The 27,023-nt window shown below is 38.2% G+C and overlaps 1 protein-coding gene across 5 annotated transcripts in view; it reads right to left on the reverse strand.

Moving 5' to 3' along the window:
• Positions 1 to 121: 121 nt before the first annotated feature.
• The window catches only part of SH3D19 (SH3 domain containing 19), a 209,807-nt gene continuing 182,905 nt past the window's right edge, over positions 122 to 27,023 (reverse strand). For all 5 annotated transcript variants that reach the window (XM_069105507.1, XM_069105506.1, XM_069105509.1 and 2 more), the window contains 8 exons: positions 26,470 to 26,542; positions 23,108 to 23,238; positions 14,602 to 14,660; positions 11,846 to 12,057; positions 10,030 to 10,082; positions 6,028 to 6,214; positions 5,448 to 5,554; positions 122 to 2,064 (listed from right to left, as the gene is read on the reverse strand). In XM_069105507.1, coding sequence (XP_068961608.1) covers positions 1,948 to 2,064; positions 5,448 to 5,554; positions 6,028 to 6,214; positions 10,030 to 10,082; positions 11,846 to 12,057; positions 14,602 to 14,660; positions 23,108 to 23,238; positions 26,470 to 26,542 — 939 coding nt within the window. In that variant the 3' untranslated portion in view covers positions 122 to 1,947. The remainder of the gene's footprint in view (positions 2,065 to 5,447; positions 5,555 to 6,027; positions 6,215 to 10,029; positions 10,083 to 11,845; positions 12,058 to 14,601; positions 14,661 to 23,107; positions 23,239 to 26,469; positions 26,543 to 27,023) is intronic.

Consider the following 27,023-nt stretch of genomic DNA (forward strand, 5'->3'; position numbering starts at 1 on the left):
ACAATGTATGGTAGTTCTATCCCTGGATCTGGCATCTGATAATATGGGCAGCTTCACTGTTTTCCAGGGGACTTTATGAACTAACTTGAAAAGTTATCTACAAATCCAAAGTACTCATTGATTTAAAAAAAAAAAGTTATTGTTATTTGAGCAAAGAGACAAGTTTTTTCAGTTAAGGTTACTACTACTTCAATTAATTTTACAGCTATTAAATTTTCTTGTTTACTGCCTTCTAAAAGCCCAAATTTTAAAAGAGATTTTGCCCCCCAAAGTTGGGTTTTCACACAAATTACAGAAAATCTTAATTTTAAAGTTCTTAAGAAGAAATTCCAGGCAATAAGGGTTTTCTTGGTAAAACACGCCAAGTGGTAAATAAAACCAGTACATCCAGCTCCTTCAGTTGCTTTACTCTGAGTCTCTTAAATCTTCACCAGAGTTCCCACTCCCACACCTAACACCCTACCTCCCAGAACCCCATTGGAGAGAGTCCCTACCACAAAGCACAAGGAACAACAAAAAATGACTTCTAAACAGTTAGTTGAGGATTGCACATACAGTGTTGGGCACATAATGGGATATTGACTGATTTTTTTTTTTGGTTGATGGAAGGCTACAAGAGCTGAAAGGTACTTGGCACAGGACATCAGATTTATATAATTTTTTTTTCCAGTCAGATTTAACCCCTCCAACATGCTCTGGAAAGTTTTATATTTCTAAACATATTTCTCTTCTACCAATGTGTTTGGAAGATTGTCTTCAACTTCCTTTGTTCAGGCTCATAAATTATAATTGATTTGGTCTTATAAATCAACCACTTTGACCAGGTGCTTGAAATCCATCATGACTGCTAGCAGGACAGTGGCTTTACTCATTTTAATCTCCATACAAGGATAAGGAGGCTAAAGAGAAAGGAAAAAGTACCAGGGTGAAATTATCTACAGGGTTGATTTATATCACCCCTGTGGAGAAATTTGCTGTGGGGATCTGCTGGCTGTTTTGACAGTTGCTCTGCAGTCTAAGACTTCTGCACATGATTCATAATGCAGCAATAGAAGCTACCACAGCTTAAGTATTACTAAGGTAATTCCAAGAAAATGCATTTTTCTCTGGATACCAGTAATTGTCATAGGAGTGTTCTCAGATGCAGACGCTGTGGTAGGTGATAGCCCTAATAAAGTTAAGCATATGTTGAGGGGCAGAAAGAACTATGCCAGGCAGGTAAGTGTTGGGGGCTTTCGTGTAGCATATTTCAAGGGTGGTTTGGAGGTTTCACAAGGCAAGAAAGTTACAAGGATTAAAATGTACCATTATTTCCTTCTTCCCTCCCAATCCCTGTTAGATGCTGCAATTTTTGAATGGAGCCAATTATAGGGCACTATTACACCCTGTGCTGGGAAGGTTTTCACAAGCCTACCCATCATAAAGCAGGGACTTGTACTTAAAATAAAGGATACATACTCAAGCTGTTATAATTACACCCGAATATCAAAACTGTAGTTTGTTACCAATCATATCATGATAGTTATGTAGAATGAATTTTGAAGGAAAAAACATTACTAAGCACGGCTAATTTGCTTATACTATTAAAGTCCCAACTATGCAAGCAGTGGTCTGCTTGAAAGCGTTTCCCACTCTGTCAACTTTCCCTGCTGGAATTTAGAAATGGCCCTGCTAATTCTGCCTGGATTCTTTGAGAGCATCTAGAGTGTGTGGGTTAAAATGTACATGCTTCTATCATGAATGAAAATGTAAAACAAAACCCAGAACTTCCACTGTCAGGAAATTCTAGGGTACCATGTTACAAGTTTTGCTGACAGTAAAAAAAAAATAGTGCAAAAACCATATATTTGATAGTCAAAGTAATTGTTCAAGTGATACCAAAGGCAAGGAACTTTTTATGCTGGCTGAGTCACATGCTTCTTCCCACTGCACAAACAAGGTTCACTCTTAGGATGCTTGTAAAATCTGAATGTAGTTTTTGGGGAAAATTCCAGATTTTCCTGCTCGTTCTCCACTCATCCAGTCTTCATCTACAGATTCCAGCTCTGTTATTATATCACCAGCCTGCAGAAAGAGATGGTTTTTACATGATGACCAGCTTCTCTTGAGCATAACCAATGAGAACAAGACTATCTGGAGAGAGCCTATGAAATCAGCACTCTTTTCTCTATGCAAAACAATAATCTTAGTATATTTAGAAAAAGATGACAAAATACAATGGTAAAGGCTTTGATGTTCCCTTTTCTTAAGTTTTTGCATTTATGAGTTTCCCATTCTGTTCAGTTTTCCCCCACTTTTATTCACTTCCCTCAATTCATTATTTATTTATTAATTCAATTTATTTATTCAATTCCCTCACTTTTATTCTCCTCTCCGCAAATAAAAACCCTCTCAAAACTAATCTTGTCTTCAAAAGACTCATGTTGTATTACTTTCATCATAAAAAAAAAAAAAGAAGAAACCTTTTTCAATCTGCAGTTGTACTCCCATGGAATGACAGACTCCCTACCTTCATTTGCCCCCACAGATAGTGGTTCTCTTACGTTTTTATTCTACCAAGCTCTAAACCACCTCTCACACACAAAAGCCTAAAATATTTTCCCCAGCTCAACATTACTGAATCACAGACTTTCAGAATTTGCAAGGCTTTTAGAGACCAACTAGTTTAACTTGTACCTGAACATGAATCCCATCTATAATAATCATGACATTGCTTGTAAATTGTTTTTGCTTGTAATTGTAAAATAAATTGTAAAAAAAAAAAATTGTAAAATAAATTGTTTCTGCTTGTAAAATTCCAGTGATGGAGACCCTCCCAAGTGTTTCACCTCTGGACAGCTCTAAGAGTCAAGGGATTTTTCCTCACACAACATCTGAATCTCTTTCTTTGTTATTTCCATCTATTGTAGAGATTGGCTCTATGTTCCTTATTTTTTCTGTCTATTCTAATTCTCCTTTACTTTAGCTTTTAAAAGATAAAAAGGAAGAATTTTATAGCTAGAATCATAGGAATTAAAGTTCTTAGATATACCATCTATTTCAACCTTTTAACTTAAAAGATAAGGAAGCTGTGCCCTAAAGAGATTAAATGATTTGCCCAAATTCTCACAAGAGGGTTAATGACATTAGACAAAATACCTTTGGTTTCTGTTCTACAGTTGCTAACCATTTCTTGGATTCCAACTTTAAGGCAGTACAACACTTTTGGTACTGATGTGGCTATGTGATTTTTTAAAAATCGAAAAGAATAAAGCTGAAGGGACTTTATTTCTGGTTCTGATGGTGCTTCTTGGAAAAAGCTGTATAGTTTATGTTAGGACTTTGGTTTTCCTTTGTAGAAAATGGGGAGGAAAACTATTGGCTGCCAACTGCTATTAACTTTTTTTTTTTGCCTTTTGGAGGGCAGTTGGGGTTATGTAACTATCACTCACTCTATAACTATCACTCATTCTATGGGAAGTCTGAGTGAACTAGGCAGAAGGATGAAGAGAACTTCCTTTCTTACAGAACTGTTTCAAGTTTTATCTTACAAAGAAACAAAAATATAATTTTTAAGAAAAGACTTTAGTTTCCTGAGAATTTAATGGTGGGACTATGTTTCAAAAATTGAGAAGTCCTCAGTTTTGGTGATGATCTTTCTCATAAATGCTATATTGCAAGTAACTATATCTGTTTTATTTCTTGCCATACCATAAATAGTTTAGCCAGTAATTCTGATGTTTATTTTAGCCTAAAAGATTATGGTGGTGGGGTGGGGGGGAGGAGAGAGAGAGAGAGAGAGAGAGAGAGAGAGAGAGAGAGAGAGAGAGAGAGAGTGTGTGTGTGTGTGTAAGGTAGAAGACTAGAAAGGTGGAGGAGGCTAAGTTTGGGAAGCAATTTGAATGTCAAACAGAGGATTTTATATTTGATTATATAGGTGACAGGGAGCCACTAGAATTTATTGAGGATGGCATTGACATGGTAGAACCTACACTTTAGGAAAATCACTTTGGTGGCTGAACAAAAGACAGACTGGGGGGTTAGACAGACCAATCAGCAGGCTATAGTAGCCCAGGCAGGAGATCAGGGCCTGTACCAGAGTGGTGACAGTAGCAGAGGAGAGGAGGTATATTTGAGAGAATCTGAAAAGGTGAAATCAACATACCTTGGCAAGTTTGAATATGGGTGTTAAGAGATAATGAGCAGTTGAAGATGATACTTGGGTTTTGAGCCTTGGATGGAGAAGTTTGGAAGGGGGCAAGGTATTAGGGGAGAGAAAGATAATGAACTCAGTTTTGGATATGTTCAATTTAAGATATGTACAAGACATCTAGTTCAAGATATAGGCAGTCAAAGGTGGAGAGGTTGGAGGTTAGGGCTATAGACATAGATTACAAAATCATTGGCATAGAGATGATAATTGAATCCATGGGAGCTGATGAGATCACCAAGTAAGTGACATAGAGGAAGAAAAGCATGTTTGTAGTCAGCAGGGAAGCAGTGAGTAGATAGGGAGAGACTGAAGATAAGTGAAGAGAGTGGGGGATGAGAGAGGGTATTCGGAGATCCCAGGACCCCATGGAGACTTGTTTGTGTAAGGGCTAACACCAACACAAAAGTAGCCACATCATTCAAATTGAAGAGTTTCCTTTAAAGTTCAGTTCAAATGTTCCCTTATTCCTACTTGAAAACTTTTCTGACCTTTTCATCTGCTGTGATTCCACCCCACCAAATTATCCTGTATTTATTTTCTATATATTTTGCATATGCTTATTTTAAATGTACAAGTTATCTTGCCTAAGAGAATGTAAGATCTCTGAGAGCAGGGACTTTTTAAACACAGGTCCTGGCAAATAATAAGTGCTTAAAAAATGCTTATTGATTACTTAAAAAAACTTCATTCCAGATATTCTTTAGTTTTTATATTCCCCATCTGGAATGCCAACTTGAAGATAATGGCAAAATAATATTAGGGAGCACAGGTTACTTGGCACAACTTTCAGTGTAAAGGCAGCCAGATATTTGTATTCAATGATTAGTCTGTTTGGCTAAAAGTTTACTGAATTAAAGATTCCACAGAAACCAGATGGCCCAGATCCATGTGCAATTTTCAATGCCATGTTAGTGGAAGCCCCTCCAGCATGGATGCAGAAGGCTTATCTTTTAATAGTTCTAACTACAAATATTTTGGTATTTTCTAGAATAAAAATTACAAAGCCAAGGTCTGAGCAGTTGGATCACATGGATGGTAAGCCAAAATCAATTGCTTTAAGTGCTTTTGCAAATTATTACCATCTTCTAAGTTTTTAACTATGAATGTAATTGCTTCTAGAAATTAAGAGACCAAGATTTGTGATCTTGTACCCATTCTTGGTTTATGATCAATACTCCTTCCACCCAATCCATTCTTCAAGTCTAAAGAAACATTTCAGATTTTATAGCTGTTGAAAGAATTGCAGAAAGCTGACCTTGAAGGAAAGCTCATCTTCGTTCTCTCCATGGAAATCATATAAAGCCTTGGCCTTTTCTTTCTTCCGTCCTGAAGCAGATATCAACTTTGCTTCAGTTATGGAACCTGACCAATAAATACACAGATTTAGAAGCTATTGGGCAAAAGTGTAATACTATTAAACCACCTATCTTGGCAAATACTCCATACCTGTAGGATTTATTGTTTCTAAGTAACCATAGTTTTTCAACTTGCAAAGGGAGGAAAGGATTTTTCCTAATAGTGGAAAACTTATGCAAAATCTAAATCAATAGAAGGAATAAAGGTAGGAATTTGAAATATGATGCCTCTACTAAAAAAACACATTTAAATTGGTTTAAACACAAAATACACAAATCTTACTTTATTGTTTTAAATATGATAAGTAGAGAAACAACTTTTTTTAAAAGTTCAGTGTAGTGATAGGAAAAGGACTTGCTTGAAGTTTTGAAGTCCTCTGTCTCTCCTTTCAGTAAAGCATTCCTTCATTGACGGTTAAAAGTAGACATGAAAGTTATAAGAGACTAAAAATCTCTATCTCTTTCAGGGAAGCATCATACCAAGGCAGGGCTGAACAAAGACTGCTGGGAAGATTCCTTCAGTGCTGTTCAATCTGCCCCTATACCAATCAGAATCCAGATGCTCAATGATTAGGATACGGTCCCCCTTTTTAAAGGGCAAATCTTCATCAGTTTCTGCTATAAAATCATGGAGGGCTTCACACCATTCTCCAGAACAACTATCCTTCTGTCAAAGAAAACAAAGTAGAAGTTGGGTGGTAGGAAATGTAAAATCAAATTCTAAGTAGGTTTTCATAAAGCTAAAAAGTAAACACACCAACTGGAATCATATTTAACAGTGTTAATTCAAAAGCCTAATTGTGCCAGCATACTAGGTACTAAGATAATACAAGACAAAAATGAAATAATCTCTACCCTCACAGAAGGCTTTTGGCTTGGAAGGTGGAAGGAAAGTGAAGGGGCCATGAAATTTCAAAGTCTAAAGATTTTTTCAAATAACACAACAGTTTATGTCATGACAGACTTTATATGTGCTTTTAATAAGAATAGTTATACATTGCTGTAAGGTTTGAAAGTGCTTTCGTTATATTACTTCCTTTTTTTCCCCCAAAGTAAAGCAAAGTTTATTAAAGCTTCGCCTTAATGGGTAAACTCTTTTTTGTTTTGTTTTTGCTTTTTGGAGGGGGAAGGCAGGGCAGTTGGGTGATATTTTTTAAAGTCACTTGGCCAAGGTCACATGGCTAGTAAGTGTTAAGTGTCCAGATTTGAACTCAGGTCCTCCAGACTCCAGGGCCAGTGCTCTATTCACTGTGCCACCTAGCCACCCCTATATTACTTCTTTTTTTGGAGGGCAATTGGGGTTAAGTGACTTGCCCAAGGTCACATAGCTAGTTTGTGTTAAGTGTCTGAGGCCAAATTTGAACTCAGGTCCTCCTGACTCCAGGGCTGGTGCTCTATTCACTGCACCACCTAGCCACCCTGCTTCCTTATCCTCATGTTGACTCCTAACAGTTCTGGAAGGTAGATGCTATAAGTATCTCCATTTTAAGGCTTATCCTTTTCTCTAAACCTGCTTTTCATTCTGACTTAACTATTTCTTTTTTTCCCCCAAGTTTCTTAGCAATCTTTACTTACTTTTTCCTTAAATAGTATTTTTTTTTCCAATTACATATAAAGATGGTTTTTAACATTCATGTTTGTAAAATTTTGAGTTCTAAATTTTCCTCCTTCCTTCTCTCTTCTCTCCCCTTCCCTAAGACAGCAAGCAATCTTATATAGGTTATATATGTATAATCATGTTAAACATATTTCCATATTAGTTATGGTAAAAGAAGAATCAGAACAAAAAACATGAGAAAGAAAAAACAAAAAAGTGAAAATAGTATGCTTCAGTCTACATTCAGATGTCTGGATGTGGTTAGTATTTTCCATCATGAGTCTCTTGGAATTGCCTTGGATCACTGACAACTAATTTTCCCAGTGGCATCACTATTCATTCCTCTCCCACGTACACAACCTTGGAGTTATGATTAGCTCCTCACCCTCTGCCATATCCAATCTGTTAACAAATCCTGCCAGTTCTCCACCCTCACTCCCCACATCTCTCTTATCGGTCCCCCTCTTCTTGCTACCACATATGCCCTCATTACAGTCAGCCTGGACCACCACAGTAGTCTCCAAGTAGGCCTTCCTGCCTCTACTCTTTCCCAACTACAATTTACTTTTCTTTGCCTAATGTTCCTTATACACATAAGTCCCCCAAGCAAACTCATTAGGGGTTCTAGAGTCTTCATTGAGTAAATTTTATATTCCTTAGCTTGGATTTCAAATCTTTTATGACTTTCCTAACTTAATCCATATTCTGGCCTCCAGACACAATGGATTATTTACATGTGGGCTCCCAGACAGCAGACCTTTCCTGCCGCTCATTCTCTCTCATATTTTGAGACTTTCTTTCTATCCCTCTGTATCTATTGAATTCCTCTTATCTGCCCTTCAAAACTCAACTCAAATGCTACCTCTCGTAGGAAACTTTCCTTGACTGCCTTAGCTAGTAATGATATTTCCCCCCTGAGAGATTACATGGTACTCAGTCTTACAGTTACTTGTGTATGTATTCTATACCTCTACTAGACTATAAGCTTCATGAGGGCAGAGACTGTATCAAGTGTATTTTGGGGCTGCGGCTGAAAATGTTCCACAGTGTGCAAGAAAGCCCTTCTGATTAGGGAGCAAGGAAAGTCCACACATAAGAGGTTCCTATGTAGGAAGGAGTGGGTAGAGCAAAGTACCGCCTAATAAGGCCCAGTCAGTCACTATGGGGAGGAGGCAATGAGCTAGGGGGCCAAAGATGACAAAAGGAGAACCTTGACTGGAAGCGGGGCCAAGCCCAGGCTTAAATATTCCAAAGGAGGCGGCAGGGGGGAGCAAAGGGATGGTTTTGTATCAGGATAGAGATTCTGATACTAGGAGAACAATGAAAGCTCAACTTCTGTAATGTTTCCCTCTATTTGTTGTGTTCAGCTTTCTATAAGTAGAGACATATTTTTTATTTATTAAATTAAATTTTATTTTTTCTTTCAATCAAAATCCCCTTTTTCTCCCTACCACCCAAACCTTGGCAACAAATATAAATTGGATAGGTGGCACAGTGGATACAGTCCCAGGCCTGGAGTCAGGAAGACCTGAGTTCAAATCGGGCCTCAGACACTTTCAAGCTTTACCCTCTGTTTATTTAATTCAGTTTCCTCACCTGTAAAAATAGCATCTACCTTTCACACTTGTTGTGAGGACCAAGTGAGATGATAATTTTTAAAGGATTTAGTACATTGTCTGGAACATAGTAATTTCTACATAAACCTTAGCTATTATTGTTCTTTTGTTAAAACAAAGTCCTGCATTGGTTATGTCTAAAAAAAAATATGTGGAAGGCATAGTTTTATGTTTGGCTTATGATGTAAGATCTCACTACAACTGCCTGTAAATTTGCTTAAAGTGGGTAGGTACCATTAGTCACATTTTCCTCCATCTCTAAAAGATGCTAGGCATTTATCTAAACTCTCTATTTCTCCCACAGCCTAGCACAGGGCTATCACACATAGGCACTTGATAAATATTTGTTGAAATTAACTGTAAATGATTTTGTGAGGATGATCAAGCAACAGGGAAAGTAATGTGACATGGAGAGTACTTGTTTCTAATAACAATCCTCTTGCTTCAAATACATAACTGGGGTGCTAGAAATGAAGCTTGTTAAGACACTGCCCCAGACAACAGAAGTAGAAGCAATTGGTGAAAGTGGCAAAGTCAGGTCTGCTATAAGGAAAAATGTTCTAACCATCCCAAAGTGAAATGGGCTGCCTTGGAAGGTAGTGGGCTCCCCCTCACTGGAAGTGTTTGCGCAGAAGGCTACATGACAACTTGTGAGGCAGGGCTAGAGAGGGTATTCTTGTTCCAGTACTGGCTGGACTATATGGGCCCCTGATCTCCCTCCTAACTCTAAGATTCAATGACTGAAAAGGGAACTCACCTATCACTGAGATGAGCTATGGCCTCTTATGATCATGGGACTCATCTCTTCTGCTCTAAAGAGCATATGTAATCCCTAAGAAGGATCTATAACTTCCCTGCCCCATGACCAGCATGAGAGGGAGACCCCTGCAATGGAGCATGTCAGCATCTTTTCAGAAGACAGAAATGAAAGCAACAGAAGGCCCTTCCTAATTGCCAGTGAAATTTGACTAATATAATAGTTCTGTCAGGCCAAGCTTTCAAAAACATGTCAAACAAAACAATAAGTAATCAGCTTTTAGTATTCATTTTAAACACTTCTAAAAGTCAAGTTAGTAAGCAGTGTCCATTTAAAAAAAATTCATTCTACCATATTTAGTCCCCCAAGTAAAATTGTTAAGAATTAACCATTTCATTTTTGTTCACCTTTCTTTTAATACATGTAATCAACTTTTTCAGTTCATTGTAATGAATATTCTTAAACCTAAGGCTTTATGTTTGTATAGTTACCTAACCCAGGCAGCAGCCTACCTGTAAGTGTGAACCAGAAGCATTTCTTCTTGTATTCAATGGAGTTCTTTTACCTATATCAAAACAAAAAATTTTTTTGAATCCCATATAAATTTAAATGATTATTTAGTTTGACATTTAGCCTTTGGCACAATTTCTTTTTTTTTTTTTAATTATTTTCCCCTCAATTACATGTTGAAACAATTTTTAAACATTTTTTTTTTAAGTTTTAAGTTCCAAACTGGATTATCCCTTGCTCCCTCTCATCCCTCTCCCTGAGTTGGTAAGCAGTCAAATATTGGTTATATATGTGTAATAAAGCATAACATTTTCACATTAGTCATTTTGTACATGACTCGAATAAAATAAAAAGAACAAAGGAAAGAAAGCAAAAAATAGCATGTTTCAAACAATATCAGTTCTTTCTCTGGAGGTGGATAGCATGCTTCATCATGAGTCCTTTGGGATTCTCTTAAATCATTGTATTACTAAGAATAGCTAAGTCACTTGCAGTTCTTCATCAAACAATATTACTGTTACTGTGTATAATGGTCTCCTGGTTCCATTCCCTGCACTTTGCAACAGTTCATGTAAGTCTTTCCAGCTTTTTCTGACATCATCCCGCTTGTCATTTCTTATAGAATAATATTTCATCACAATCATATACCACAGCTTGTTTAGTTGTTCCCTAATTGATGGGCATCCTTTTGATTTCCAATTCTTAGCCACCACAAAAAGAACTGCTCTAAATATTTTTGTACATATAGGTCCGTTCTCCTTTTGTGGATGTCTTTGGGATAAAGACCTAGCAGTGATATTGGTGGATCAAAGGGTATGCCCAGTTTGGGACATAGTTTTGGGCACAATTTATAAAGACATATACGATATTTTTTGAAAGAAAGAATATTAACAACATATTTAGTCCTTTGTAGTTCACATAGTATTTTCCTCAAAATAACACTATGAGGATTAAGAAACAGATGGTTAGAGATGCGAAATGACCTGTCTATGGTCACATGACTAGTAATTGTCCAAGTCCAGACTTGAATCTTTGGTCTACTTCAAGTCCAGTGCTTGTTTTTTAGGTGCAGTGTGTGTTGAGAAGTGTGGATTGGTGACTACATCAGTATAGGAAACTCCCTTCACTGATCATCAGACCAGAAACTCCCCTGTCATTTATTAAGAGAGTTACCTGGGGGGACTGAGAGACTAAGTCACTTGCTCAGGGTCAACCTTATAATATATTTTGGGGTCAGAATTTGAACCTAGGTCTTCCTGCCTCCAAAGCTGCCCCTTGATGCACTATGGAATGCTGTTTTTAATATATGTCTGTATGTATATAATACATACACACACACACATAATATCTATATCATCAATGTGGTATTCCCTCCAGAGATGCAGACTGTAATGCATCCATACCTGTTTTCATTCTGTACAACTTTTGTCTGTGGCCTCTCCTAAGTTCATCACCTAATGTGCTACAAGCCTTTACTGATTTCTCAACATTAGAAAGATACCAAAACATGGGCTGTTCATGAGTTATTATTCTTCACTCTTACCACATCACCAGCCCTTCTTTTTTGTCATTCACTCATATCTTTGATGATAAGCTTTCTTTTGTAACATGATTCATGCCACACAAAAATACACTTAATTTTTTTCTTTCATTCACTTGGAATCTCATTCTTCCTCGTGAAAATTCAAGAAGTCTTCTCATTTTTGGCTTTTCATATTTTTGTCGATTCTTTGAATGATTTCATTCAAATCATCAAGAATGATTCTTTGAATGCACTTGCACATGACTTACTGAAAACAAAGTATTTTTGATACTCACTTGAAACTGCAGCTATGTTGGTGCTCTGGTCAGAGAGATCCTCAACGATTTCAACAAAGTTAAGTGGGAAAATCCCCGTTTTCCCATTCCGTTCTCCTCGGGCCCATTCATCATTGATATACTCTTTAAGAACAATCATCTCTCCTTCTGAAAAACTTAATTCATCCTTTTGGTCTCCTATGTATTCAAACCGAGCCACACATCTGGGACCTCTGAACAAAGTAAGAGTCTAAATGTAAATTTAAACTGAATCTGATTCAAAATGCTTCAATAAAACCATTTTTTCAATATGTATTCATTCAGAGCTTGCTATGTTCAAGGGACTATACTGGGCAAAACATAATTTTAAAATGTAATAAAATCTTAATAAAATATAATATAATACATTTTTCCAGGTTTGTTATTGCACTGGTGTAGGAAATTCCCTCTGATGAGATCAGAAACTCATTGGTAACTAAACATTTTAGAGTAGTCTGGGGCCCTATGGGGTTAAGTGCTTAGGCCATGGTCACATAGCCAGTACAGGTCAAAAGGAAGGCTTGAACCCATGTTTTCTTGACTCCAAGACCAGCCTTTCTATTCACCATGATGTGGAGAGAGAACCTACAAAAATTCACCCTTAGAATAAATGACATGCCCGTGGTCACAAATTAAGTTTATGGGAGATAATTAATTCATGTAGTCATACCCCTGGATATATCTGCCATTCACAATATAATTTTTTAGACTACACATTACACTATAGAATCAAGATTTATTCCTGGGAAGAGAATACTGAGATCATCTAGTCTGACCTCCTCATTTTAACAGGTTCTACAAGGTCTAAGTAACAGAACAGGGATTTGAATTCAAATTCTCTGGTTTCAAATCCAATGTTTATTATAATGTACTACCATTATGCCTTCTTGGTATCCTTGGGACAAAGGGCAGAGGAGGCCAATAGTTCAACGCAGGTCACAGCCACCCTAAAAGCACTGAAGGACAGGTTCTACTAATGGTGAGAAGAAAAGTGGCAGGGGCAGGGTATGAAAGGCAAAACAAGAGACCTAGGCATCCTGAAGAAGACATGCAAGAATCTGGGCCAACACCTTGGATCCCTAAGTCCTATATTAGAACAGTCTCAGCTTTGTCCTTTTTAAATGCTTGCTTCCCAAGAAGTGGAATCAGGTGTTCTTTATCTCTAAGTGAGGTAAAATCTTGATTCAAATGGGAATGAGAATGGAAACCAAAAAAGTCCCCATTTTTCTTAGGGTAAGTATAGCTTAATATTCAAAGCCTACACATAGTGGCTTTAGAAAGGAAGTTTCAATTACAACATGGCCCAGGCAAAGAGATTGCCTGAAGCAAGAGAAAGAGGTTGCACATGGCTCCAATCAAATCGTTATTTATTTAGGTCATGGGTCAACTGCCAGGGAACACAGCTTTAAGTTCAACCTGCATCCATAGTAAATGCTGCTTACAACCCTCTCCCCACCCAAAGCCCAAACAAATCTGAAATCACAGCCATGTCTTTGGTGTCTGAAGGTTCATCATTGTGGCAGCCTCTGCTTTTATTTTCTTATACCCTGAGGGAACATCTCCTTATGCCTGACCTAGTCAAAGTCAGGTTTACAGCCTTCAACAGTGAATTCCACTTATTTGTTCATTTTACTAGACTATACAATAGCAGAAGAGGGCATATAAATTCACAAAAACAGCCCAATGACACCAAGAAAGAAAACCATCTCTAATATTAAAGGATTTTCCCATATAGTTTTAACTTGTACTTAGAAAAATGAGCTACCTTGAACACAGTCATACAGAAAAAGTCCAGGAATTTTTGTAGGAGTCACACTTCTCTTAAGTTTTAAAGTTTTCTATGAGGTAATGGTATCATAGGATTTAGAGGAAGAAAGAACCTGAGAGATTATCACAATCTCTTTAAGGCTCATTTTCCTTAAATGTAATAGGAGACTGGATTGGAATACCTCTAAGGTTGTCTCTACTTCTAAATCCTATGGTCCTATGATCTAGCAACACCCACATTTTATAGGTGAGGAAACTGTGGCCTAGAGAAATGAGGTGATTAAACCTGTGTCATAAAGGTAATTACCATGCCCCAGACCTTTTCAAAAGCTAGTGAATATTCTTCTTAACTTCTCTGAACCTCAGTTCCCTCATCTATAAGCTGAAGTGGGGTACACAGTTAGATGTGGCCACCATGTTGATGGGTTTTGATTAAATTTTCTGTGTTGTAAGGGAAGGGGTGGAGAACATTTTGGGAAAAGATTCTGGTGTTTAAAAAAGGCAGCAATAAAGATTCAAAATAGAAACTCTTCTTGTTTCTATATCCATAATTCTATGATCCAGTTTCATACCCTTGGCCAAGTTACTGAAACTTTGGACTGCAGTCGCCCCATCTATATAATGATCTCCAAGATCTCTCTCTTCAGTTTCGCAACTCTAAAGTTCAATTATTCGAACACATCAAAACCAAAATGAAAATGAAGCCACACAGATCCATCAAAATAATTGTTTTGCGGTCATGAATGACCAAGTGGACCAGTTCTGTCCTTTATAGTTATAGGACAAACATCAGAATTTATCTACATTTGTTGTTTCTGTTGCAATTTTAATACACTCAGGATATTTAAGCAAGTTACCCTCATAATTAAAATTCACATCGACTATTCAAATGATTGTTTGAAGAGGCCCAAGCTTAATAACTTGGTGTTTTCTCCTGGCTTTTGCCTTCTTTAAGTAATTGTATAACTCACGTAACACAGTGGGATGAAATGGATCCTTTTTTTCCATTACCTCCTTCAGGAACATCAATCTGGCAAAGACAAAGGCAACAGAACAAGTCATACATCTTCAGGTTTTGGGCATGGAAATGTCTACATGCTAAAGCTAAAAGCTTAGAAAATTCATCTTTTCAAGCAGATTCTGTGTTTTGAATTCTATTCTACACAAGAATTGCCTGTGGTCTAAATAGGGTATCTCACCCTACAGGAAAGTAGAGAGGAAGGGGATGAGAGGGGGGATGATGGAAGGGAGGGCAGGCTGGGGGGAGGGAAGTTGGAAGCACCTACTTTTGAAAAGGGACAGGATCAAAGTAGAGAATAGAACAAGTGGGGGGCGGGATAGAATGGAGGGAAATACAGTCAGTCTTTCACAATATATCCACCATGGAAATGTTTTGCATAGCTACACATGTACAACCTATATTGAATTGCTTATCTTCTCAGTAAGGGTGGGTGACAAGGGAGGTCTGGAAAGAATCTGGAATTCAAAGGTTTAAAATCAAATGTTTAAAATATATGTATATTATTATTATTATTATTATTTTACATGTAACTGGGAAATAAGATATACAGGCACTGGGGCATAGAGACCCACCAATGCCCTACTGGAAAGTCAGAGGGGGTTTGGGGGAAGATATGGAAGACAGCAGATTGGGGAAGGGGGTATTCAGTGGGATTGCTGTTTTTGGGGTGGTGGGTAGGGGAAAAAAATTGTAACTCAAAATCTTATGGAAATGAATTGATGTAAACTAAAAAATAAAAAAAAGGATAAAATCTCAAAAAAAAAAAAAGAATTGCCTGTGGTATTGTTATAAGGGTTATTTTTTAGGGGAAGATAGTGATGGGTAGTTTGTATTAATAGGTTTATTGTGTTCAAACAAAATCTATAGATATTTCTGGCTTTTTACTAAATGATAACTTCTATCAGGGAAAATAACCAAACCCCACCTCCCACCCCAACACACCAAAATACATACTAGCTGCAGACAATTACTTATTCCTGTAAACCTTCTTTGTTTTGTTGAGGATGGTCAGGAGTGTTTTGTTGATGTTCCAGATTTCTAGTCATCTTTGTCCAGAAACAAATATTTGGTCAGACTGGACAACAGTTACCTGGTCAGTGGAAAACGGGTTCATATTTGTTATCTATCTATGCTATTTTCCATCTAGTTTATTTGATGAGGCAACTGGGGTGGTGATTTGCCCAGGGTCACACAGCTAGTTAAGTGTCAAGTATCTGAGACTGGATTTGAACTCAGATCCTCCTGACTCCAGGGCTGGTGCTCTATCCATTTCGAAATCTAGCTGTTCTAAAGTTTTCCCTTTTGTCTTGATGACAATATCAAGTGACACTTTTGTTAGGTTCTAGAGCAAACACATCTGCTCATATTGTATCCAGAATGATGTGTTCCTCTTATGGGTGCTACAGTTTAGAAAAGACACTGGTGAGAATATCCAGAAGAGAGAAACCAAGATGGCGCTAGGTCATGCCACCTAAGGACTGATTGAATGAAATAAGGATGCTCACCCTGTCTCCTGACTTGGAAGGTGGGAGGTGATATTATAGTTCTTTTCAAGTATTTAAAAGGCGTCACTTGTTCTGCTAGGTCCAAGAAAGTAGAACTAGGAGTAATGTCTAGAACTTAGAAGCAGATTTAGGGTTGAAAAGTTCAACAATTACAGCTGATTCCAAAAAGGGAATGGGTCTCAGTAATGACTTTCTCCTTCCCTCCTCTTAAAGGCAGGAGCTTGATGACCACCTGTTAGGGATACTATAGGAAAGATTCCTAAGTGAGTACTAATTCACCGGAATGGCCAGAGTTTCCTTAACACTTTATGATTCTATGGAGTTTGAAAAGTTTTCTTGGCTTATAATACAGTAGTTTAGAGATAATCACTCAGGAGTAGTTCACTTAGTGATTTAAGAACATGTAAAAACATAGTAAGATCATCTCATCTCTGGGATGCTCAAAGTTTACTCTACCCCTATTTTCTTCCATGGATATCACTTAACACAAAGGGCTGATGACACAAATTCCCAAATGATTGTCTTACGAAAAAATAAAAAAGGAAAATATAAAAGAAAAGTTGTGTCTATGACATTTTTTCTTTCTGAGTCTTTGAAATCAGTTCCAATTTATGGATGGACTGACGTTGACCAATCAGTGTTCGGCTAGAAGTCTGGAGCTGCCAAACTCTGATCTGCAATGCAGGGACCATTTGGGTGCTGTTTATGCCAAAGGGCATAGGAAAAGCAAGCAGTAAAGTTTTCTTTATTTTGTCTCTCTCTATAATTTTCTATTGTTCGCTGCATACTTCCCAAAAGAAGGTAAGTTCCCTGAGGATAGGGACTATTTCCTTTTTGACTTTGTAGACTTGGCACAGGAGACAGTGGAATTGCACAAAGTAGCCTCTCAATAAATGTTTGTTCAACTGAATCTAAGAAGGGCAGCTAGGTGGCACAGTGGATAGAGTACCGGCCATGGAGTCAGGAAGACCAGAGTTGAAATATGGCCTCAGACATTTACTAGCTGTGTGACCCTGGGCAAGTCACTAATAACCCCAATTACCTCCCCAAAACAAAATCAATTTAACAATTATGGGTGTAATTAACCTGCAAGAAGCTTCATAAATGATCCTGAATTATTATATCTTCAGCTTCCTTGGAAGTTATGAAGGCTTAGGTTAAGAGTGGATGTATTACATCAGAGTAATGTTCCAGTTTACAGAAGCATGGAGGGCTCTGAAGACTCACTTTAAATGGTCACTATTGCAGTAGCTTAATGGTTGGCTGTGATCTCTGGGTATATTTCCTGGTGGTTGTCTTTAGTTTTGGACCCTATGTTTTGTACACACTGCTTTGGTGGCTTTGCTTATGTGATAAAAAAAAAATAGGAGCTTGTAGATTCTCCCATTTTATTTTAAAAATACTTCTATAAAATGTTGCTCAAAGCAACAAAGGTATTGATCAAAATTTGCCAAAACATAATTTTCCACAATATTATCCCCATTTTTCTCTGATGATCATTTTGTAATTAGAGATATATTTGAATATAAACAATACTATTAGTTAAAAACTGCTTGTGAAGGAGCGGCCAGGTGGCTCAGCGTGTAAGAGCACACCGGCTCCAGTGTTGGGATGACCTGGGGATCAAATCAGGGCACAGACACTTAGCACCACACCCAGAAATAACTGGCCATGTAACCTTGAGCAAGTTACTTAATCCCGATTGCTTAAAAAAAAAAAAAACTGCTTGGGAAAGAAGGGTCACTAGCTGCATGGGATTCAGTGCACTGCGGTGGGTCAATAATGCTGTCTATGGAGATAATTTGTAGTATTTTGTAGCATCTCACTTTTCTATAGTACTTTTGGGCTACAAAAGTACTTTTTACACAATTACCTTGTGAAGCAGACAGGAAGAGGAGTAGTGTTTCTATTTTATAGAGAGGATGGAACACACTAACCGGTGCTCCCATAGCTGGGAAGTATCAGAATGTGGTTCTGCATTTAGGTCTTCTGAGTCTAAGGCCAGGGCTCTTTACACTACTATTAGCGAGCTATGGATTTTCCCAGCCCACTCCCCAAACTTGGGGAATTCTCTGACGCCAACATCTACAAGTTGGGAAGACTCACCTTTCTGAGTTCAAAATGGACCTTAGATTCTTCCTAGCATTGTGAACCTTGGTAAGTCACTAATCCCTGTTTCCCTCAGTTTCCTCATCTGTAAAATCAGCTGGCAAACCATTCCAGTATCTTTGCCAAGAAAACCCCAAATGGGGTTTTGAAGAGACATGACTGAAAAGACTGAACAACAAAATATTGTCTACTAGAGTTAGGTTACAACATTACACAATGGGTGGCAGAATCCACTGCTGACCCAGAATGGTTTAGGCTTAGCAGGGGTGGGAAACCTATGGCCTTGAGGCCACATGTGGCCTTCTAGGTCCTTGGGTATGTCCTTTGGGCTGAGTCCAAGTTTTACAGAATGGATTCTTTTTTTTAAGGTGATTTGTCCTGTGAAGTTTAGACTCAGTCAAAGAGCCACCCACACTTGAGGACCTAGAGGGCCACATGTGGCCTTGAGCCTGCAGGTTCCCCACCCCTGACTTAGGGTTTCAGTCTAAGTAGCTAATACCTTACATGATTCATTACAGAATTCTAACAGTGTGTAAAATGTATTTATTTTAAATGGGAGCTGCTCAGAATGTGCATAATTACTGTCTTGTTTTGTAGTCTGTCCTTAAAAAGGAGAGGCTCTCTCTCCACTGAAGGTAATAATGAAGAAATGAATCCTTTGGAAAAGTTTACTTGAAAACCTGAGATTAGCCTGGTATAGCTTAGAGGGTGCTGGACTCAGGAGACTTGGGCCTAATTTCTCCCTCTATTTAACTGTAGGACAGTCCCTTAATTTCTCCGAGTATCAGTGTCTACATCTACAATATTCACAGAAATGTTGTGAAGTGCTGCCTGTCACTATTAGGCCCCCACTAAGAGCCATCGGGCATGGTGGGAAGAGTTCTGGCCCCAGTCTTAACAGAACCAAGCTCACAGTGTATTTCTGTACCTTCCTAACTATGTGAAACTGGCTAAATCACCTCATTTCAGCTTCTTCATCTGTATAATGGGGATAGAAACATGTATATCATTTTTCTCATTAGAGTGGCTTTGAGCAAAGTATTTTTTAAAATATAAAGGCACCTGGGCAGCTAGGTGGTATAGTGGATAGGGTGCTGGGCCTGGAGTCAGGAAGACCTGAGTTCAAATCCAGTTTCAGACACTTACTAGCTATGTGACCCCTGGGCAAGTCACTTAATCTGTCTGACTCAAAGTTTGCTCCTCTATAAAATGGGGATAATAATAGTAACTAACTCCCAAGGCTGTCATGAAGATCGAATGAGACAATATTTATAAAGCACTTAGGATAGAGCCTGGTATGCAGTAGCTATTTAATGAATGCTTGTTTCCATCCTTCTTTCCTAAAGGCCCTATAAGCATGTAAGGTGTTCATTGTTCAGTCTGATTGATCTCAGTGTAGTTAGGACATTCTTCTTCAAAGTGCTCCTACAATGAGCAGAATGTTGGGGGCGGCTAGGTGGTACAGTGAATAGAGTATCGGCCTGTTATAGGAATGTAAATTTTTAAGATCTTCCCTGCCCCTAGGCTTAAGCCCACCAGGAGCCTGGGGCAGGAGGCTTGTTTCTCAGAAGATACTTTGTGATTGGGCAGTGGGTCAAGAAGGTTGTTACATTCTCTGAGCCAGAGAAGGATACATAAGCTCTGATGTGAGGCTTTTCTTTGAGGCTCACTTTGAGAAGTGTTGTGTGATTTGACCAGATGAAACTCTGGGCAGCTGTTGTTGAGAGCCCCCTGGCTTTGAAAACCCAGATGTTGATGTTTCCCTCTCTGATAACTGTGATTTGGTATGGATGTATTGGTTGGACAGTTTGGAAGCCTGTCTACTTGATATGTTTTGCTGTTTTCTTGTAACTTCTGCTTTATAACTTCTGTTTGTATACTCTGAAGTTCGGGGTGCTGACCTTTTTCCCCTGAACTAGGTAAATGATATATGTTTGATTGATTAAAGTAAGCTTGTTAACCCATTTTGAGTTGCTTTCCTTTAGCAAAGCAGATCTAAGAACCTGTGTTGGCAGCCACCCTAGGGATGCTGGGGTACATGCTGCTGCTACATGGCCCTGGAGTTGGGAAGGACCTGAGTTCAAATTCAGACTCAGACACTTAACACTTACTAGTGTGACCTTGGGCAAATCACTTAACCCCAATTGCCCTAACTTCCCCCTCCAAAAAGAAAAAAAAAGATAACTGAATGTGAGCAAGCTACTTTACTTGTTTGGAGTTTGTCTATAACATAGGGGTTGGACAACAGGACACCTAGCCTTCCTTCCATCTCAGGAATTCTATGAATCTATGAGCTAATTACAATAATTCAAACACAATAAACATTTATTAAGCACTTATTGTATACAAAGCCTTGTATTAAACACCTCAGAAGGTAGTGACCCAGCCTTTATGATATTTTTATCATTAATATTAGTCTGAAGGATGTAGCTAGGTTTTTCTAAGGGAACCTGGCTCAATGTATAATGTTCAATTTTCAATGACCATGTTTTCAATTATCCAAGGAATTTAAATTAATTTATATTTGAAAAATTGAGGCTCCATTCCCCATCTCCCTCTGACACGTAGAAGTAATAGAAAATGCTTTTTCTTTTTCCCAAAGAGGTTGTTAATGATCAAAACTGTTTATTATACATTTTTATTGGCATTTCTCAGTATCAGTAAGTTTTACCCAGGGATAAATCATGCTCCCATTATCACAGAGATCCTAAAGGCTGCCTGACGTGAACCAGCAGTCATAATCATGCCACTAGGCAGCTTTGCATAATTGTTTCAGAGACTGGTGTGTGTGTGTGTGTGTGTGTGTGTGTGTGTAGGGAGTAATGTGGGGGGGATGTTTGGATATCTGTGGGAAAGTGGTGTTTGTTGTGTCAAACAAAATGTGTTGATTTTTTTTTTAAAGAAAGCATAAGCAGAAAATAAATAAAAGTAGTCTGGCTTTATCCCAGACATCACAACATTCGGGAGCTTATCACTAACAGTTCCCTAATAGTTACCCTGCTTTGGCTTCCTTCACAAGGCAGGCAGTGGTATTTAATAAAATTGCAATGGTTAAAGCTAATCTTGCTTTATCCAATTTGCAATCATGGTGCAAGAATCTCCCAGTAAGCAGAATAATACCTCACTGAACCAATCAATAATAATTTCACCCCCCTGCAGCAAATTATTTATTTATTTATTGAGGTAGGGGAGAGGGAGTGAGTAAAGAATGTAAAATGAAACACTGCAAAGAAGGGCAAAAGAAAAGGACTTTGGGAAAGGGAAAGTCTTCTGAAGGAATATTCTTTCTGGATAACTGATTATTATTATTTCAATATACTGAAGGCACATCTGAAACTCCAATTAAGCTAGCATCCTGTCTTCATTTCTGTTCTCTCAGCGGAGAGAAAATAAGCTAGAGGGGCGGCCAGGTGGCTCGGCAAGTGAGAGCACTGGCTCCACTGTCGGGATGACCTGGGGATCAAATCTGGGCTCAGATACTCAGCACCACACCCAGAAATAACTGGCCGTGTAACCTTGAGCAAGTTACTTAACCCCGATTGCTTAAAAAAAAAAAAAAAGAAAAGAAGCTAGAGAGGCATAATCATCTGTCCAATATGGCCAATGAGTTGGTTTGCTTTGTCTTGTCATATTTCTTTCTTACTTGGGGAAAGAGATATGGGAAAGTGATGGTCATGGTAATTTAGTGAGAGGATTGTACAATGAGCATACACAGAAAGCTTCACTGATGTTAGACTTTCTGTAACAAGGTCCCATCTGATAACCATGTGGTGAAGGAGAGCCTCTCTGATTGACAATGAAGCTGGGACTAGAGTACATTCAAGTGAATTCAAGAGGCCCAGGCCTGTGTTTTTGATCTGACTCTCTTGCCTGGCTAAGTTTTGGTGAGAGAAAGGACATAATGCTATAAGAGGAGATGTATCCCCAGAAATATAGGCCTCTGCTCTTTGCCTCTTTATAGATATTTTTCCTGTTTTAGGTTATGGAGATTAAAGATGGCAATGACATTGTAGGCTTTGAAAAGTCAAGGCCCAGTGTATTAGGAATCAACTTCTGAGACCCAGCCCAGTGTTAGCTGAGACTCAAATGTATCCAGCGACTATGCTGCATTTGGACCTGGATTTCATGGGTCCATTGCTATGTAAAAATTGAGGAGTATAAGCCTATTTTATCTAGGGACCAAGGTATAGGGAATGGTGTGCTGCCCCCCACCCTGGTACTCCTGCCCTGGTATGAGGTGGAAATGTTTATAGTTCTGTTCTTGTTATGTCTTTCAAGTAAACTTCCCTTGGTAAAAGCTAATTGATGTTTATTGGTTATGCAGAACTAGGGGACCTGTTATGGGTGACTAACAGTAACCACACTAGAAAGGAAGTTTGAGCCAATAGAATTAGAGAAGAGGTACGGGTACTCCTAGAGTCCATAAAGGGGTGATGGCATAAAGCTAGAGGGAGAGTGAATCCAGGGTTTATCATCACATTTAAAAAATATTAACAAAACATTTATTTTTTTTTTAAATGAACACATTTAAAAGTGTCTAATCACTAGTCAAGTAAAAGTTGTTTACCACTTGAGCTAGAATATTTTTCTTACCCATTCTGAGGATTTTAGGCATTACTCTGCATTGTGCAGTAATCATTCTCTCTCTAGCTTAATAAGTTGAAACAAATAATATATCATTCAAGATCCCAAATAAGCCAATGGAAGAAATGAAACCAGCAACTTAGAGCCCTGTACCCTGGTCTTTTTTTCAGCCTTTAAATTTAATGTGCCAGCCAAGTGGCATCCACATTCTTCCTCAGCTTAACATTAGACCAATTAAAATGGAAATGGACCACTTACAATTACTTTGACATAGTTAGCAGGAAATATGCCGGTCTGGTTTTGACATTTTCCTCGGTACCAATCATTATCTATTTTTTCTAGAAGATAAACAGTCTCTCCAGAAGTGAGGTTCAAGTCATCAGCTTGCTCTGTAAAAGAAAATTACAATTATGGGCAGCAAATTATCCCAGTTGCAAATGCAATTAATTAAAAGCTAGCTAGCATGGAGCAACATTTAATTTTGCCCATCTGGGTTGCATATTGTGTTGATTTGGTGAACCAACAACTTCATGATCAATTAAGTTGTTTTTTTTCAAAAAATAAAAACAAAACTCAGTACTTTTTCAGTACATCTAAAAACAAGCTCCCCCTCCAAGATAAATTCAGATGGGTTCATAATGTACTGATATCCAGTCATGTCTATTTATTGTTTCATGCTTATACTTTCCACCCACACTACTGAAATATCGGAATAGTAATTTCATTGTGGAAGAAGTTCAGTAAATGAGAATTCTACCACTGCAGATAACAAATTACCTAAATCCATTTACGACCTAGTAGAGTCTTGCTCCCTGGGAAGTTGCCCAAGGCATGCAGAGGTGTCCAGAGTCATCCAGCCAATGAGTCTCAGGGGTAGCTTTTGGACCCAGGTGTTCCTGGCTTCCTCTCAGCACTGTCTCTGGAACCCTCCAACGGGTCTATGATCTCACTGACATGGGGACTTCCTGCAGACTTTAGTCCATCGATACCTCGTGGTCCTCTGCTTTTTACTGCTATTCATTTTCTCCTATAAACCCACCACTAACGGTCTACCTAATGTACAAAAACCTTCCTTAAATTCTCCTCACACTGTATGGGCATGGTTATTGGTTATCTCTCTTTTCCTATGTGACCAGCCTCCTCTTTTTATTTTTTCCTGATAATTTATTTCTGAGATGAAAATAATAAATCTAATTAGCTAACATTTAATTAATACTTACTTTGTGCCAGGCACTATGCTAAATGCTTATAATTATAGTCTCATTTCATAACAACCCTGGGAGGTAAGTGTTAATATTATCCCCATTTTATAGATAAGGAGACTGAGGCAAATGGAAGTAAAGTGCCCTGCGCAGGATCACACAGCTAGCAAGCCTGTAGGCCGAATTTGAACTTAGGTTTTCCTGTCTACAGGCTAAGAGTACTATTAAAAAATTAAAAACATTTTACAGTGGTAAAATGGTAACATCACTATTGTCAATCATCCGTTTACTTTTTAAAGCACCTAATTGGTAAATATAAATCTGAAAATAATTGAAGAAACCAGATTAACATAGCTTTTCAACAAGCAGATTAAAGCCATACTAAAACAAAGTCTAGTTTCTACAAAGAAGATAATTGGGATGCAGATAATCAGGAGCTTATTGTACTTGTAAATTATAATGTGGCAGAATTAGATTTTTAAAGTACTGAAAAAAATTTCCAAAAACCTCCTTTAAAATCTTTGGACTTCAATCTTATAGAGGAATATGAAGGGATATATCTAATACAAAAATCTTCAACTTTCTTAGCCATCAGGATTCCATTTATTAAACAAAAAAGCATAATTTTGCAAGGCTTTGCACCCTTGATTTGTCATAGGAAACTCTTTCAAATAGTGTGGATCAACAACTATTTTGCAACTTACAGTTTTAGTGAGTATTCTGGCACACTGACAGTTTAAGTGACTTGCCCAGCATGATACGTCATTCTTTGTCAGAGGTGGGACTTGAACCCTTGACTTTGAGTTGGTTCCCTATCCATTAAGTCACATGCTTCTAACACTACCACCGGCAGACATTTATTGCAAAGTACTTTCCATTCATCTTATCTGAGCCTCACAACAATCCTGGGTATAAATACCACACATATTATACTATTCCCTTTTGCAGCTGAAGGAACTGGATCAGAGAGGTGTAAGGTGGTAGCCAGATATGAGAACATGACCTCTGACCTCATAGTTAATATAAGCTACCCTGAATAAATGTAAACAGTGAAAGAAGCTCCAACTACCCCATGGGAAAACTTACACATGATCCCTGGCACTCTGCCTTCTTTGCTCTTGTTTTTATATGATATCTGACCTGGCCTAAGGGAGGTGCAGTAATCCATCATGTGTTGTCCCATTGTTGCCCAGGACTGGCCTCCCAGTACTGCCCCCCCATACCAATTAACCTAATAAACCCTAATAAATTACACATACAGTCCATGTAGTATCTCTAAGCCAACCCATAATTGCCATAAACAGCACAGAACAAATCTTGCATCTTTACAGAGGTCAATCAATCATTCAATCACATTATAATCATTTATTAAGCATTGGCTATGTGCCAGGTATTATGGGCTTGGTGGTGGTGACATAAAGACCAATGTGCAACAACAGTCTATGCCCTCAAAGAACGAAGAAATAACATTTGTGCATATAAACGAACACAAAATAGATAATAAGTACACATGCAGTAATATTGGGTTGGGGGCTGGGAGTGGGGGAGTAGCAGCTAGGAGAAATCCAAAAAGGCCTTTAAGGAAGCTAGAGAGTCTAAGAGGCAGAGGTGAAGAGGAAGAGACGGTCTGGTCAAAGGTATGGAGACTGAGAGGACGGGAAAATATGTGCAGCAAAAAGTGAACCATTTTTTACTAGAAGAGAGAATAGGTAAAGGGTGGCAATATATAATAAGCATGGAAAGGAAGCTTGGAGTCAGATTGTAAAAGGCTTTAAATAGGTAAGTGACTTGCCCATGGTCACACTGCTAGTAAGGTTTATGAGGCAAAATTTGAATCCAGGTCAATACAACACTTTTGAGTACAATTTTATTACAATTAGTAGTTGGTATCCTACTGGAAAATGGCATTCATTTTTATGAACAATTTGTGGAATCGTTTTTGAGGAGTTAAACAAAAAGTTAAGAGTCCACTTTGGGGAAAAGTTTGAATGTAATTCTACTTGGAGGAAAGGAGGATGGAGTAGGTGATCTCTTAGGGTCCCTTCCAGGCCCAGAGTTTTATATATTCAGAGAAAATACATCAAAATGAATCTTCCTTAATCTATAATCAAGAGATTAATAGTTTGAAAACATATTTTTTGGAAGATGATTTTTTTAATCACAATTTCCATACTTGAAGGATTTGTGGGGTTTTTTTTTTAGTGTGAAAAACTACAACTGTGGGAATGCCCTTCTCCAAGGCAGACTGCAACCCATCTATGCCTCAACTAATAAGTCCTAGTCAAGAAGAGAGAGGTTAAGCGACCAGCTCTGGATCACACAGCAAGTGTCAGAAGCAAGATCTGAACCCACATCTCCCTGACTCCAAGCCTAGCACTCTATCCACTAAACCTCAATGCCTCTGATTTTTGTCCTTACCTGCTGGAAAATCGTGTAACACAAGTGCATGAGGGACATCGCTGTTGACAGACTTCTGTACATTAGTTGTACACTTGCAAAGGAAAAAAAAAATGGAATCATAAGTGAAGTTACCATTTTTTAATTTACTTTGAGACATTTTTTTTTCTATTGCTAGAGTTCTATAGACACACATATCATCAGTACATAATATAAAGCCACACTGCTGAGTTAAAACAAGGGAAACCTTATCAGGTTAGGAATGTCCTTGGCCAAAGGGAGGATAAACTAACTCTCACTGATTAAGCACATTCACTTCTGGGAATTTTATCTGAGGAAGAGATGAGGGGATTAAGAGATATCAGAAAGACAAGAGAGTAAGAGAAGGGGGAAATGAAGAAGGGAGGAAGAGAGAGGGTAAGAGAGAAAGAGGTGGGGAAAGAGAGGTAGGGAGGAAGGAGGGAGGGGGGGAGAGAGAGAGAGAGAGAGAGAGAGCACATGCCCACGCACTAAATCACATCTTCCGCACAAAATAATCTCATCCTTTCCACAATGGTGTACCTAGTTCTTTTTCT

This window comes from Petaurus breviceps, unplaced genomic scaffold (genome assembly GCF_028583685.1).
Source record: "Petaurus breviceps papuanus isolate PSGF00001 unplaced genomic scaffold, PetGlider_PUasm1.0 76, whole genome shotgun sequence".
Classification (NCBI taxonomy): Eukaryota; Metazoa; Chordata; class Mammalia; order Diprotodontia; family Petauridae; genus Petaurus; species Petaurus breviceps.